The following is a 12600-nucleotide window of genomic DNA, read 5'->3' as shown; positions in this document are numbered from 1 at the left end:
AAAAACTGGAATATCGAAAAACTGAAAAATGAAAGAAAAACTGACGAATCGAAAAACTAAAAAATCCCAAAACTCAAATATCCAAAAACTGAGAATCTAAAGAATCGAAAAATCAAAAAAGTGAAGTCGAAATATCGAAACCTTAAAAAAATCGAAAAATAGAAAAATCAAAAATCTGCAAGATCGTAAGATCGAAAAATTGAATAATAAGTAAACTGGAAAATCCCAAAACTGAAATGTCCAAAAACTGAGAAATCAAAAAAGTGAAGTTGAAAAATCGAACCCTGAAAAAATAGAAAAATTGAAAAACCGAAAAACCTGAAAAATCAATTAATTGAAAATTCGACAAATAGAGTTTATAAAAGTCAAAAATTGAAAAGTCGTAAAATTGAAGAGAAAAACTGAAAACTGAGGAATTGAAAAATTGTAAAATCCAAAAATTGAAAAATAAATAGGAGTAAACTGAAAAGTCCCCAAACTATTTATAAATTATAAACAGAAACAAAACCAACTAAACAGTATACAGAATGTTTAAAATTCCTTGTGATGTTTCCAAATTTTGATTATTTTTTGTAAAAGTAGTCATCAGTAATTACTAAGATAAAACTGATTTTGGCAGTGACATACTCTTTAAGAAAAGAGAGGGTGGGTGGGCGGGGCTAATACTTGCTCAGATAAGACTGATTTGTTCAAATGACATATCCTATAAGAAAAGAGAGGGTGGGTGGGCGGGACTAATACCTGCTAAGACTGATTTTGGCTAATGAGTTCCCTCTAAGAAATTAAAGGGCTGGTGGGCGGGGTTGGTACCTGCTAAGATAAAACTATTTTCGCAAATGACATACTCTCTTAAAAAATTAAGGGTAGGGGGTATATCATTCGGCAAAATCAGTCTTATCTTGGCAAGTATTGGCCCCACCCACCCACCCGTTATTTTATTCGAAGGTATGCTATTTGGCAAGGTTAGTTTTCCCTTAAAAGTGGTAGCCCCACCCACCCGCCCTTAATTTTCTTAAAGGGCTAGTACCTGCTACGATAAGACTGATTTTGGTTAATGAGATCCCTGTAAGAAAATAGAGGGCGGGTGGGCGGGTTTAGTACCTGTTAAAATAAGATCGATTTTGACAAAAAATTCATGACGTCATGTTAAAATTTTGCTGAACAAATACTGTCTAAATTGTGCAAAATATGATGAGTTTATACTTGTGATTTATCATTGCATTAAAATTTTTAAATTTGCAAAAATAGATACATTTATTTTATTGACTAAATCAAGAACTGCTCACTCCATTTTTTCATTGGTCACTACGGATCTCTGCATATACGAAATTAGGTGCCAACCAAATTACTAGACTTACATGCCTATCCTGAACGGTAGTAGAATTGTGGATCTGACGTCACACTTTGGCGCTACTTTTCAAACCACCCAATCCGACCCGCTCAATAAAAAACCGCCCCAGTTTTGTACATATTTAATACAAGAACCACTTACAAATCAATCACGAAATGTAGACTCCTACATAATATAATAAAAATAAAAGCCCAAATCATATCATGTATACTTAAAAAGACAAAAGAATGCGAATCGTAATAAAAAAACTCCTACGCCTACGAACCAAACTTGCAGCTTAAATATGATGATGCGGCGCCCCGGGGGACGCGACGGCGGCGGCTTGCGGACTGGGAGGCGTGGGCGTGTTGGTGGCCGCCCCCTCGTTGGGCGGCGCCGTATGCGTCATCTGCGGCTGCTGCAAGGCCCACTGGCCCTGATCGGCCTGCAGCCTCTGGTGCGCCTGCTGCCTCGCCCTGAACTCCGCCGCCTTCAGCTGCTCCAGGTGGAACTGCTGCCGCTCCGTGATCAGCTGCTGCCGCTGATACTCCAGCCCCTCCCTTTCGCGCTCCATCGTCGTCTCCAGCTCCTCGAAGTGCCGCAGCTTGATTTCGAGCTTCTTCATCTGTGTTTCCACTAACAAGGCCACCAGTGACTTAATCTTGCGCTCTTCGACCGCCGCCAGGTGCTTGGCTTTGACGGCGGCCGCCGCCAACGCGGCGGCCGCGGCGCTCTGCATCTCGCTGTCTTTCACCGTGCGCTCGGACTTGGGTTCGGGTTGCTCGGGTTTTTCGCTCTTGACGGGCTCGGCGGCCGCCTCTGTCTTTATCGTTTTGTCTTCTTTTTCGTCCTTTTCTTCGGGTTTTTTCTCGTCTGGTTTTTCTTCTTCTTTCGTCTCGGGTTCTTTTTTGATTTTGTCGTCTTCTTCTTTCTCGGGGGCGGTGCCTGCGATTCCGGTGAGGGCTAGGTTGGCTGCAGGGTCGTACTTGCCCTCGGCGGAGGAGGCTTCCACGTTTTTCAAGTGGGCGTCCATGACGGCGGCGGGGACTTCGTCTTTTATGCTGGCGAATTCGTTCATGGCGGATTTGGCGGCGGCGGCGGCCACTCTAGGATCCACTATGGAAGCTAAAAAGGCTACTGTGGACATAATAGGGTTTCCCGCTTTACTGAAAGGAATCGGTTGATAGGCTAGTGGACCTAGTGCACCACCGGCTTCGGGGTCCTCCAGGTATGGATCTTCAATCGGTAAACGCAAAAAGTGCAAAATGCACTCGTCCTGGGTTCGGGAACCCACGTGCTCACAAACTTTGTTCCAATCGTCTTTGTACATCTCGAGACCTTCCAATAACAAAAGAGTTTCTTGTTCCGTCCAGTCTCGGGTTAAAGAGGCGGCGCTTTTGTTTCTCAAAGCTGCGGGTTTCTTGATGTACTGGTCCAACTTTAACCCGAAATTGGTCATTTGATCGGCGGCCGCCTCTGTCTTTATTGTTTTGTCCTCTTTTTCCTCCTTTTCTTCGGGTTTTTTCTCGTCAGGTTTCTCTTCTTCCTTCGTCTCGGGTTCTTTTTTGATTTTGTCGTCTTCTTCTTTCTCGGGGGCGGTGCCTGGGATTCCGGTGAGGGCTAGGTTGGCTGCAGGGTCGTACCAAAAAATTGAGAAATCTAAAATTTAAAAACCGAATAACGAAAAATCGAGAAATCGAAACTCCCAAATTTAAAAAATCGGATAACTGAAAAACGAAAAACTGAGAAATCGAAAAATCAAAAGATCAAGAAATCGTGGAATCGAAGAGTCGAACAATTGAGAAACCGAAATAGGTCAAAATTCTAAAAATTGAAAAATTGAGATTGAAAGATCCAAAGAACGAGAAATCGAAAAATGATGAAGACGAAAAGTCGAAAAATAGAGAAATCGACAAACAAAAAGTTAAAAGTTGAAAAATTGGAAAATCGGAAAAATCAAAAAACGAAAAAATGGAAAACTAGAAAAACTGAGAAACCGAAATAGGCCAAAATAAAAAATTGAAAAAATGATAAATCGAAAACCTGAACAACCAAAGCTCGATAAATCGGGAATGAAAAATTAACAAATTGAAAAACAGAACATCTAAAACCAGGAAGTCGAAAAATAGAAAGACTAGGAAATATTGAAATATTAAAATATCAAAAGATTGAAAAATCTAAAATTTAAAAATCCAAAAATTGAAAAATCGAAAAAGTAAAAAGGTAGACACATCGAAAAACCTAAAAGTCAAAAATAGAAAAGCCGAAAAATTGAAATATTGAAAAACTGAAAAATCGAAAAATAAAAAAATTAAAGAATTGAAGAACAGGAAAATCGAAACACTCGAAGGTCAAGAAATGGAAAAATCAAAACATCGAATAATTGAAAAATCGAAAAATTGACAGTTTATAAAAAATGTCAAATTTGAAAAATTGAAAAATCGAAAATTTGAAAAAACGACAGTTGAAAAACAGAAAATCTAAATAAATGAATAAATAAATAAATAGTTTATTGATCATCCAACGGGCAAATCCCCACATAGGACATAATAATAACTAATAGTAAACTTAACCCAAAAATTTTTTTAATATAATGCTAAAACCGGGAAGTCGAAAAATCGATTGATTAAGAAATCAAAACATTTGAAAAATTTGAAAACTTGAAAAACTGAAATATCGAAGAACTGAAATGAAAAATCGAGAAATCGAAAAATCAAAAATTTTCGAAATTAAAACATCGAAAATTTAAAAATCGAAAAATTCAGGAGTCAAAAATCGAAAAGTCAAAGAATGGAAATATTGAAAAATCCCAAAACTGAAATATCGAAAAACTGAAAAATGAAAGAAAAACTAAAAATGGTAAACTAAATCGGAAAATCAAAACATTGAAAAATCGAAAAATTTAAAAGGACAACTGAAAACAGAAAATCTAAAACCGGGAAGTAGAAAGATTAAGAAATCGAAAAATTGAAAAATCGAAAAAGTAAAAAAATCGACACATTGAAAACTCCAGAAGCCAAAAATCGAAAAGTCGAAGAATCAAAATATTGAAAAATCCCAAAACTGAAATATCGAAAAACTGAAAAATGAAAGAAAAACTGAAAAATCCGAAAACTGAAATATCCAAAAAACTGAGAACCTAAAATGTCGAAAAATTGAGCAATAGAAAAATCCAAAAAGTGAAGTCGAAAAACTTAAAAAAATAAAATAAAAAATCAAAAACCTGAAAAATCGAAAAATTAAAGAATTGAAGAACAGGAATATCGAAACCCTCAAAAGTCAAGAAATGGGAAAATCAAAACATCGAATGATTGAAAAATCGAAAAATTGACAGTTTATAAATGTCAAATTTGAAAAATTGAAAAATCGAAAATTTGAAAAAACGACAATTGAAAAACAGAAAATCTAAAATCGGGAAGGCGAAAAATCGATTGATTAAGAAATTGAAACATTTGAAAAATTGAAATATGGAAAAGCTGAAATGAAAAATTAGGAAATCGAAAATTCTAAAATTTTAAATATTGAAAAATTAAAATACCAAAAAATTGAGATTATCTAAAATTTAAAAATCGAAGAAGTAAAAAGTCGACACATCGAAAAATCCAGAAGTCAAAAATGGAAAAGTCGAAGAACAGAAATATTGAAAAATCCCAAAACTGAAATATCGAAAAACTGAAAAATGAAAGAAAAACCGACGAATCGAAAAACTGAAAAATCCCAAAACTGAGAATCTAAAGAATCGAAAAAATGAGAAATCGAAAAATCAAAAAAGTGAAGTCAAAATATCGAAACCCTAAAAAAATAGAAAAATTGAAAAACCAAAAATCTGCAAAATCGTAAGATCGAAAAATTGAATAATAAGTAAACTGAAAAATCCCAAAACTGAAATGTCCAAAAACTGAGAAATTAAAAAAATGAAAAATTGAGAAATCGAAAAATCAAAAAAGTGAAATTGAAAAATCGAAACCTGAAAAAATAGAACATTTGAAAAACCAAAAAACCTGAAAAATCAATTAATTAAAAATCGACAAATAAAGAGTTTATAAAAGTCAAAAATTGAAAAATCGAAATATTTAAAAAACGTAAAATTGAAGAGAAAAACTGAAAACCGAGACATTGAAAAATTGTAAAATCCAAAAACTAAAAAATAAATAGCTGTAAACTGAAAAGTCCCAGAACTATTTATAAATTATAAACAAAAACAAAACCAACTAAACATTAGACAGGATGTTCAAAATTCTTGCCTTGTTTATATAAGTAAGCTCGTAATGTTTCCAAATTTTGATTATTTTTTGTAAAAGTAGTCACTAGTAATTGCTAACATAAAACTGATTTTGGCAATGATATATTCCTTAAGAAAAGAGGGGGTGGGTGGGCGGGGCTAATACTTGCTAAGATAAGACTGACTTTGGCAGATGAGATATCCTATAAGAAAAGAGAGGGTGGGTGGGCGGGACTAGTACCTGCTAAGAAAGACTGAATTTTGCAAATGAGATCCTTCTAAGAAATTAGAGGGCTGGTGGGCGGGGTTAGTACCTGCCAAGATAAAACTGATTTTCACAAATGACATACTCTCTTAGAAAATGAATAGTAGAAGGTATATCATTCGGCAAAATCAGTCTTATCTTGCCAAGTATTGGCCCCGCCCACCCACCCGTTATTTTATTCGAAGGTATGCCATTTGGCAATGTTAGTTTTCTCTTACAAGTGCCAGCCCCACCCACCCGCCCTTGATTTTCTTAAAGTGCTAGTAGCTGCTACGATAAAACTGATCTTGGCTAATGAGATCCCTGTAAGAAAATAGAGGGCGGGTGGGCGGGTTTAGTACCTGCTAAAATAAGATCGAATTTGGCAAAAAATTGATGACGTCATCTTAAAATTTTGCCGAACAAATACTGTCTAAATTGTGCAAAATATGATGAGTTTATACTTGTGACTTATCATTGCATTAATATTTTTTAAATTTGCAAAAATAGATAAATTTATTTTATTGATTAAATCAAGAACTCCTCACTCTATTTTTTCATTGGTCACTAGGGATCCCTGCGTATACGAAATCAGTTGCCAACCAAATTACTAGACTTTACATGCCTATATTTGTCTAAAACCATCTTGAACGGTAGCAGAATTGTGTATCTGACGTCACACTTTGGCGCTACTTTTCAAACCACCCAATCCGCTCCGCTCAATAAAAAACGCCCCAGTTTTGTACATATTTAATACAAGAACCACTTACAAATCAATCACGAAATGTAGACTCCTACATAATATAATAAAAATAAAAGCCCAAATCATATCATGTATACTTAAAAAGACAAAAGAATGCGAATCGTAATAAAAAAACTCCTACGCCTACGAACCAAACTTGCAGCTTAAATATGATGATGCGGCGCCCCGGGGGACGCGACGGCGGCGGCTTGCGGACTGGGAGGCGTGGGCGTGTTGGTGGCCGCCCCCTCGTTGGGCGGCGCCGTATGCGTCATCTGCGGCTGCTGCAAAGCCCACTGGCCCTGATCGGCCTGCAGCCTCTGGTGCGCCTGCTGCCTCGCCCTGAACTCCGCCGCCTTCAGCTGCTCCAGGTGGAACTGCTGCCGCTCCGTGATCAGCTGCTGCCGCTGATACTCCAGCCCCTCCCGTTCGCGCTCCATCGTCGTCTCCAGCTCCTCGAAGTGCCGCAGCTTGATTTCGAGCTTCTTCATCTGTGTTTCCACTAACAAGGCCACCAGTGACTTAATCTTGCGCTCTTCGACCGCCGCCAGGTGCTTGGCTTTGACGGCGGCCGCCGCCAACGCGGCGGCCGCGGCGCTCTGCATCTCGCTGTCTTTCACCGTGCGCTCGGACTTGGGTTCGGGTTGCTCGGGTTTTTCGCTCTTGACGGGCTCGGCGGCCGCCTCTGTCTTTATCGTTTTGTCCTCTTTTTCGTCCTTTTCTTCGGGTTTTTTCTCGTCGGGTTTTTCTTCTTCTTTCGTCTCGGGTTCTTTTTTGATTTTGTCGTCTTCTTCTTTCTCGGGGGCGGTGCCTGCGATTCCGGTGAGGGCTAGGTTGGCTGCAGGGTCGTACTTTCCCTCGGCGGAGGAGGCTTCCACGTTTTTCAAGTGGGCGTCCATGACGGCGGCGGGGACTTCGTCTTTTATGCTGGCGAATTCGTTCATGGCGGATTTGGCGGCGGCGGCGGCCACTCTAGGATCCACTATGGAAGCTAAAAAGGCTACTGTGGACATAATAGGGTTCCCCGCTTTACTGAAAGGAATCGGTTGATAGGCTAGTGGACCTAGTGCACCACCGGCTTCGGGGTCCTCCAGGTATGGATCTTCAATCGGTAAACGCAAAAAGTGCAAAATGCACTCGTCCTGGGTTCGGGAACCCACGTGCTCACAAACTTTGTTCCAATCGTCTTTGTACATCTCGAGACCTTCCAATAACAAAAGAGTTTCTTGTTCCGTCCAGTCTCGGGTTAAAGAGGCGGCGCTTTTGTTTCTCAAAGCGGCGGGTTTTTTGATGTACTGGTCCAATTTTAACCCGAAATTGGTCATTTGATCGGGACCTTCGATTTTTTTGAGCTCCTGGGACCTATCCAGGTCTAGGAGGGTTTTAGCGGCGCTGGGTTGTTGGGTTTTGGGTGGGTTTACAGGTTGCAGACCCGACGGGGTGTCCGATAAAATATGAAAATGGGAAGTCGGTGGTGGACCCATGGGGGTAGGTCTGGAATCTGTGTCAACTTGATAGTTAATCAAGCCCCATTGTTCTAAAAACGCGTGGACTCGCATTATCGCACAGACGTCGCCTGCTAGATTTCGACGACACGCCGTACTAGTGATATACTCCGTTGGGTTTAGCCTGTAGGTGTCAACCATAAAATTCCTATAAGCTAGATATATTTCGGGAGTTTTCGATTTATTTCTACCGTTGAAGAACTCAGGTAGAGCTCTTTTTTCCACCTCGTGAATAGCGTTATAGTCGAACCACGCCGAGTACGACGGTATAATTATATGATGCGTCTGCTCAGTAACATTATCCTCTTGTCCGTCATCCTGAGTATTACTATCGCTATTTTTTCCATTTTGCGAGTCCTCGCCTCGTTCCTCCGACTCCTCCAAGTCCGTAACCGAGCCCCCTTTCAAAGGCTGCAATTCATGGTCTTTTTTGCTGTTTTGATTCGCGATTGCCGAATTAACTTCAACAATGTTAGGTTCGGGCGTCGGCTCCTCCATGTCTTTCGTCAAATCTTCCGCTTCCATTTCGTCCGGTCTTTGTTTTTTCCCGATGGCCGGGCTCCGCCCGCTTTTGCGTTTCCCGACTTTGGACGACGGCGACGGCGACCGTTTCCGCTTTTGTTTCTTTTTCGACCTGTCGTCGTTGGAGGGATTCATCACGTCTTCCACTGACATCCTCAACGGGTGAATCCTCTTGTGTCCCAACTCCGTCACTTCGTAGTCTTCTTCAGACATCCACTCGTTGTAGTGGTCGGTTTCTAGTAACCACGAGCACGACACTCGCCACGGTTCGGCTCTGGGACTCGGAACGTCGGTACTCACACCATCGCCAGATATGTCTAGACTGATCCAAGTGTCGTACGAATTCGGGAAATAGTACCAGTGCATCATGACCATTTTCTCGCGCTTGAACACCGGACGTCCGTACTCTTCTTCAGCGGGGTCTACAGGGGGGTAACAAATGTGAGTGGCCATTTCTTCGGTCTCTGCAACTTGAGCAAATTTCCGACAGACGATTTCGCGTAATTTAGCGGCTAGGGACTTTTCCACTTCGGGGCGGATGTAGACGGTGGGGACCGTGTAGAAGCGGTTTTGCATCAAGACCTTTTCCATGCATTTGAACATTTCGAAGACGCGCTCTAACTTGCCAGTGCTCTACAAATTATTCAATTTTTGATTGAACTTCGCAATTTTAACAAAGTAGCGCACTCACCTTTCCCGTGGGAATCTCGAACCTCCTCCAGTTATGCTCGCTCTTGAACTTATACGCCGTCAGCAACATATGACACAACGACCCTCCGGGCTTGAAATCCAGGAAATACCTCACCGGTATCCTCGTCATGGGAGTCTTCTGTACGTTCTTCCCGAGAAAGTCTTCTTGAAACTGCATTAGTTGCAGCGCCAGCAGCGACAAACTTTTGTTCGTGACGGGGTCAGCTTGTAAATACTAAACCCGAAATTGAGAATTGAGGTTATGTCACTCGTCAAAGTCTCACCTTTTTTCCGTTTTTCTGCAGCCATTGTCTGACCATTTCAAGTGCGGCGAGAGTTTCGGGGGCCTCGAAGTACTTCACGTTAGGGCTCCCGTCCTTCTTGGGGCCGTAGGCCATCATCTTGATTCCAATATCACAAGCACTGCTTTGTAAATTTTTTTAAAATTGCCGAACGCGTGATGAATTTGTAAAACTGTACATCACCAGTTAGTGCATATAAAGGGCTTGATTTTGGTAAATTAATATAAAAGGGCTGTATACAGACGCTAAACACCGCAAAATGTCAACTGTCAAAATAACGGGAAGGGGAGAGTAGGCAACCAGATATACGCGGCGAGACGCGGCAGGGGCGTACGAATTTTACAAGGAGGGTTTATCAGTGTCGGATTGATTACATTTTTCACATATACAGGAAGTTACAATTACAAATACAATAAATATAATAGACACATAAAAAACAACGTATGTACAACATCTTGCAATTTAACTTGAAACTGCTACGAAATTTTGGAAACGTTGCGACTAATTAAGAACATATTTCACATGACAATTTCTCTTACAAAAATAAGAATTTTAAAATTAAGTTCCGCCCCTCGGCTTACGACGAATAAAAAAATATATCAAAATTGTGATAGGGCGGGTGAGCGAGGCTTATATTTATTTTTTTGCCTTTTTTTTCTTAACATAGTCATCTTCTCACAACAAGAAACTCAAAACATGGTTTAAATAGTAAACTTTGTAAGGAAAAATAGATTTTGTAATTATGGGGCGGAGCCTAACTGCAAAATCGGTATCGGTAAACAAATTTTCCATTTTAAATATGTTTTAAGTTTCATGTTGTGAAAAGAAGTCTACACATATTAAAACAAAAAGATAAAATGTATGCCCGCCCACCCGCCCTGTCTCTTATGTGATGATTTTTTTTATTCGCCGTGAACCAAGAGGGCGGAGCTTAACTGCAAAATGCTTATTTCTTTACAAGAAATTAAAACATGTTTTTGAGAATCGTGATGTTGAAAGAATACAATGCATATTAAGAAAAAAGGAAAATATACACCCCCCCACCCACCCTATCTCAATTGTAATGATTTTTTTATTCTTAGACACTTACACACGTTTAAAATGATAAATTTTTGTAGGGAAATATGGATTTTGCAACTAGGCTCCGCCTCTAGGTCTAGCAACGAATGAAAACTTCATTACTACATATTTAAGAGTAGATCAGGGTAGGTATGGGTGGAGCTTAACCTTTGGCTTTAATTTTTTCTTAATATACATAGCATTCTTTGAACAACGCCATACTCAAAATGAAAGTTAAACTCCGCCTCTCGGTTTACGACGAATAAAACAAATCATCAGAATATAGACGGGGTGGGTGGGTGGGGCTTATATTTTACCTTTTTTTTTTTCTTAATATACATGGCCATCTTTTCACAAGAAGAAGTTTAAAATATGGTTAAAATAGTACATTTTTGCAAGGAAATATGGATGATATTTCCTTATACAAATTTTCTATTTTAAACATGTTTTAAGTTTCATTTTGTGAAAATAAATCTACACATATTAAAACAAAAAGGCAAAATGTGAGCCCGCCCACCCGCTCTATCTCAATTGTGATGATTTTTTTTATGCGCCGTGAATCAAGGGGGCGAAGCTTAATTGCAAAATACTTATTTGTTTAAAAATACGAAAATAGACACTTAAACACGTTTAAAATGATAAATGTTTGTAGGAAAATACGGATTGTCATATTTGGATCACGGGAATATGGGTGGAGCTTAATCTTCGGTTTTAATTTTTTCTTGATATACATTGTATTCTTTGAACAACACGATACTCAAAAATATTTTTTTAATTTCTCCTAGAGAAATAAGAATTTTGCAGTTAAGCTACGCCCTCTTGGCTTAAAAATTAAAACGTCTAAAAGTTGAAAAATTGAGAGATCGAAGTATGAAACAGCCGAAAAATTGAAAAATCTGAAGTTTAACGAAAAATTGAAAATCCAAAAAGTAAAAAAACGAGAAATCAAAAAATCCAGGAGTCCAAAAATTGAAAAGTCGATAAAATCGGAAAACCTAGAATTTTAAAAATTGAAAAATTAAAACATCGAAAAGTTGAAAAATTGAGAGATCAAAGTATAAAACAGCCGAAAAATTGAAAAATCTAAAGTTTAAGGAAAAATTGAAATTCCAAAAAGTAAAAAAACGAGAAATCAAAAAATCCAGGAGTCCAAAAATTCAAAAGTCGATAAAATCGGAAAACCTAGAATTTTAAAAATTGAAAAATTAAAACATCGAAAAGTTGAAAAATTGAGAGATCGAAGTATGAAACAGTCGAAAAATTGAAAAATCTACAGTTTAACGAAAAATTGAAATTCCAAAAAGTAAAAAAACGAGAATTCAAAAAATCCAGGAGTCCAAAAATTGAAAAGTCGATAAAATCGGAAAACCTAGAATTTTAAAAATTACGGATTTTGCAATTAAGTCCCGCCTCCTTGGCTCACGACGAATAAAAAAAATCGTCAGAATTGAGATAGGGTGGGTGGGCGGGGCTTATATTTTGCCTTTTTTGTCTTAATATACAAAGCCAACATAGAAACTTAAAATATCGTTAAAATGGTACACGTTTCCAAAGAAATATGGATTTTGCAATTATGGGATGAAACCTAATTGCAAAATCAATATTTCTTTATACAAATTTTCCATTTTAAAGATATTTTAAGTTTCATGTTGTGAAAAGAAGACTATTCATATTAAAACAAAAAGACAAAATGTAAGCCCGCCCACCCGCCCCATCTCGATTGTGATGATTTTTTTTTATGCGTCGTCAAACAAAGGGGGGGAGCTTAACTGCAAATTACTTATTTCTTTACAAGAAATTAACAACATGTTTTTTAGTATCGTCTTGTCCAAAGAATACTATGTATATTAAGAAAAAAAAAAAAAAAAAAAAGAAAAAATATAAACCCAGCCCACCTACCCTGTTTCAATTGTAATGATTTTTTTTAATTCTTAGACACTTAAACACGTTTAAACTGATACATTTTTGTAGGAAAATATGGATT

The 12600-nt window shown here is 38.4% G+C and overlaps 2 protein-coding genes across 2 annotated transcripts; both read right to left on the bottom strand.

Moving 5' to 3' along the window:
• Positions 1-1458: 1458 nt before the first annotated feature.
• On the bottom strand, positions 1459-2983 carry LOC135136316 (SWI/SNF complex subunit SMARCC2-like). The gene has a single exon (XM_064065539.1). The coding sequence runs from the start codon at positions 2787-2789 to the stop codon at positions 1629-1631; it is 1161 nt and encodes a 386-aa protein (XP_063921609.1). The 5' UTR covers positions 2790-2983; the 3' UTR covers positions 1459-1628.
• Positions 2984-6532: 3549 nt separating this feature from the next.
• LOC135136217 (SWI/SNF complex subunit SMARCC2-like) lies at positions 6533-9831 on the bottom strand. Its single transcript, XM_064065403.1, has 3 exons — positions 9540-9831; positions 9257-9490; positions 6533-9198 (listed from the first exon to the last, which is right to left on the bottom strand). Exons 1-3 carry the CDS (start codon positions 9654-9656, stop codon positions 6703-6705), a joined length of 2847 nt encoding a protein of 948 aa, XP_063921473.1. The 5' UTR covers positions 9657-9831; the 3' UTR covers positions 6533-6702.
• Between the last annotated feature and the right edge of the window lie 2769 nt (positions 9832-12600).

The sequence above is a fragment of the Zophobas morio genome, unplaced genomic scaffold (genome assembly GCF_036711695.1).
Source record: "Zophobas morio isolate AGI-343-1 ecotype UQ-CSIRO unplaced genomic scaffold, CSIRO_AGI_Zmor_V1 ptg000026l, whole genome shotgun sequence".
Classification (NCBI taxonomy): Eukaryota; Metazoa; Arthropoda; class Insecta; order Coleoptera; family Tenebrionidae; genus Zophobas; species Zophobas morio.
Note: the sequence above shows the minus strand (reverse complement) of the source record. Positions and strands in the feature narration are given on the sequence as shown.

Excerpts from the sequence above, each read along its gene's own strand:
- LOC135136316 (XM_064065539.1), bottom strand. The coding sequence starts at position 2,789 with ATGACCAATTTCGGGTTAAAGTTGGACCAGTACATCAAGAAACCCGCA.
- LOC135136217 (XM_064065403.1), bottom strand. The coding sequence starts at position 9,656 with ATGATGGCCTACGGCCCCAAGAAGGACGGGAGCCCTAACGTGAAGTAC. Across the intron at positions 9,491-9,539 it reads TGCAGAAAAACGGAAAAAAG|TATTTACAAGCTGACCCCGT; the intron begins GTGAGACTTTGA and ends TTTCGGGTTTAG. Across the intron at positions 9,199-9,256 it reads TCGAGATTCCCACGGGAAAG|AGCACTGGCAAGTTAGAGCG; the intron begins GTGAGTGCGCTA and ends AATAATTTGTAG.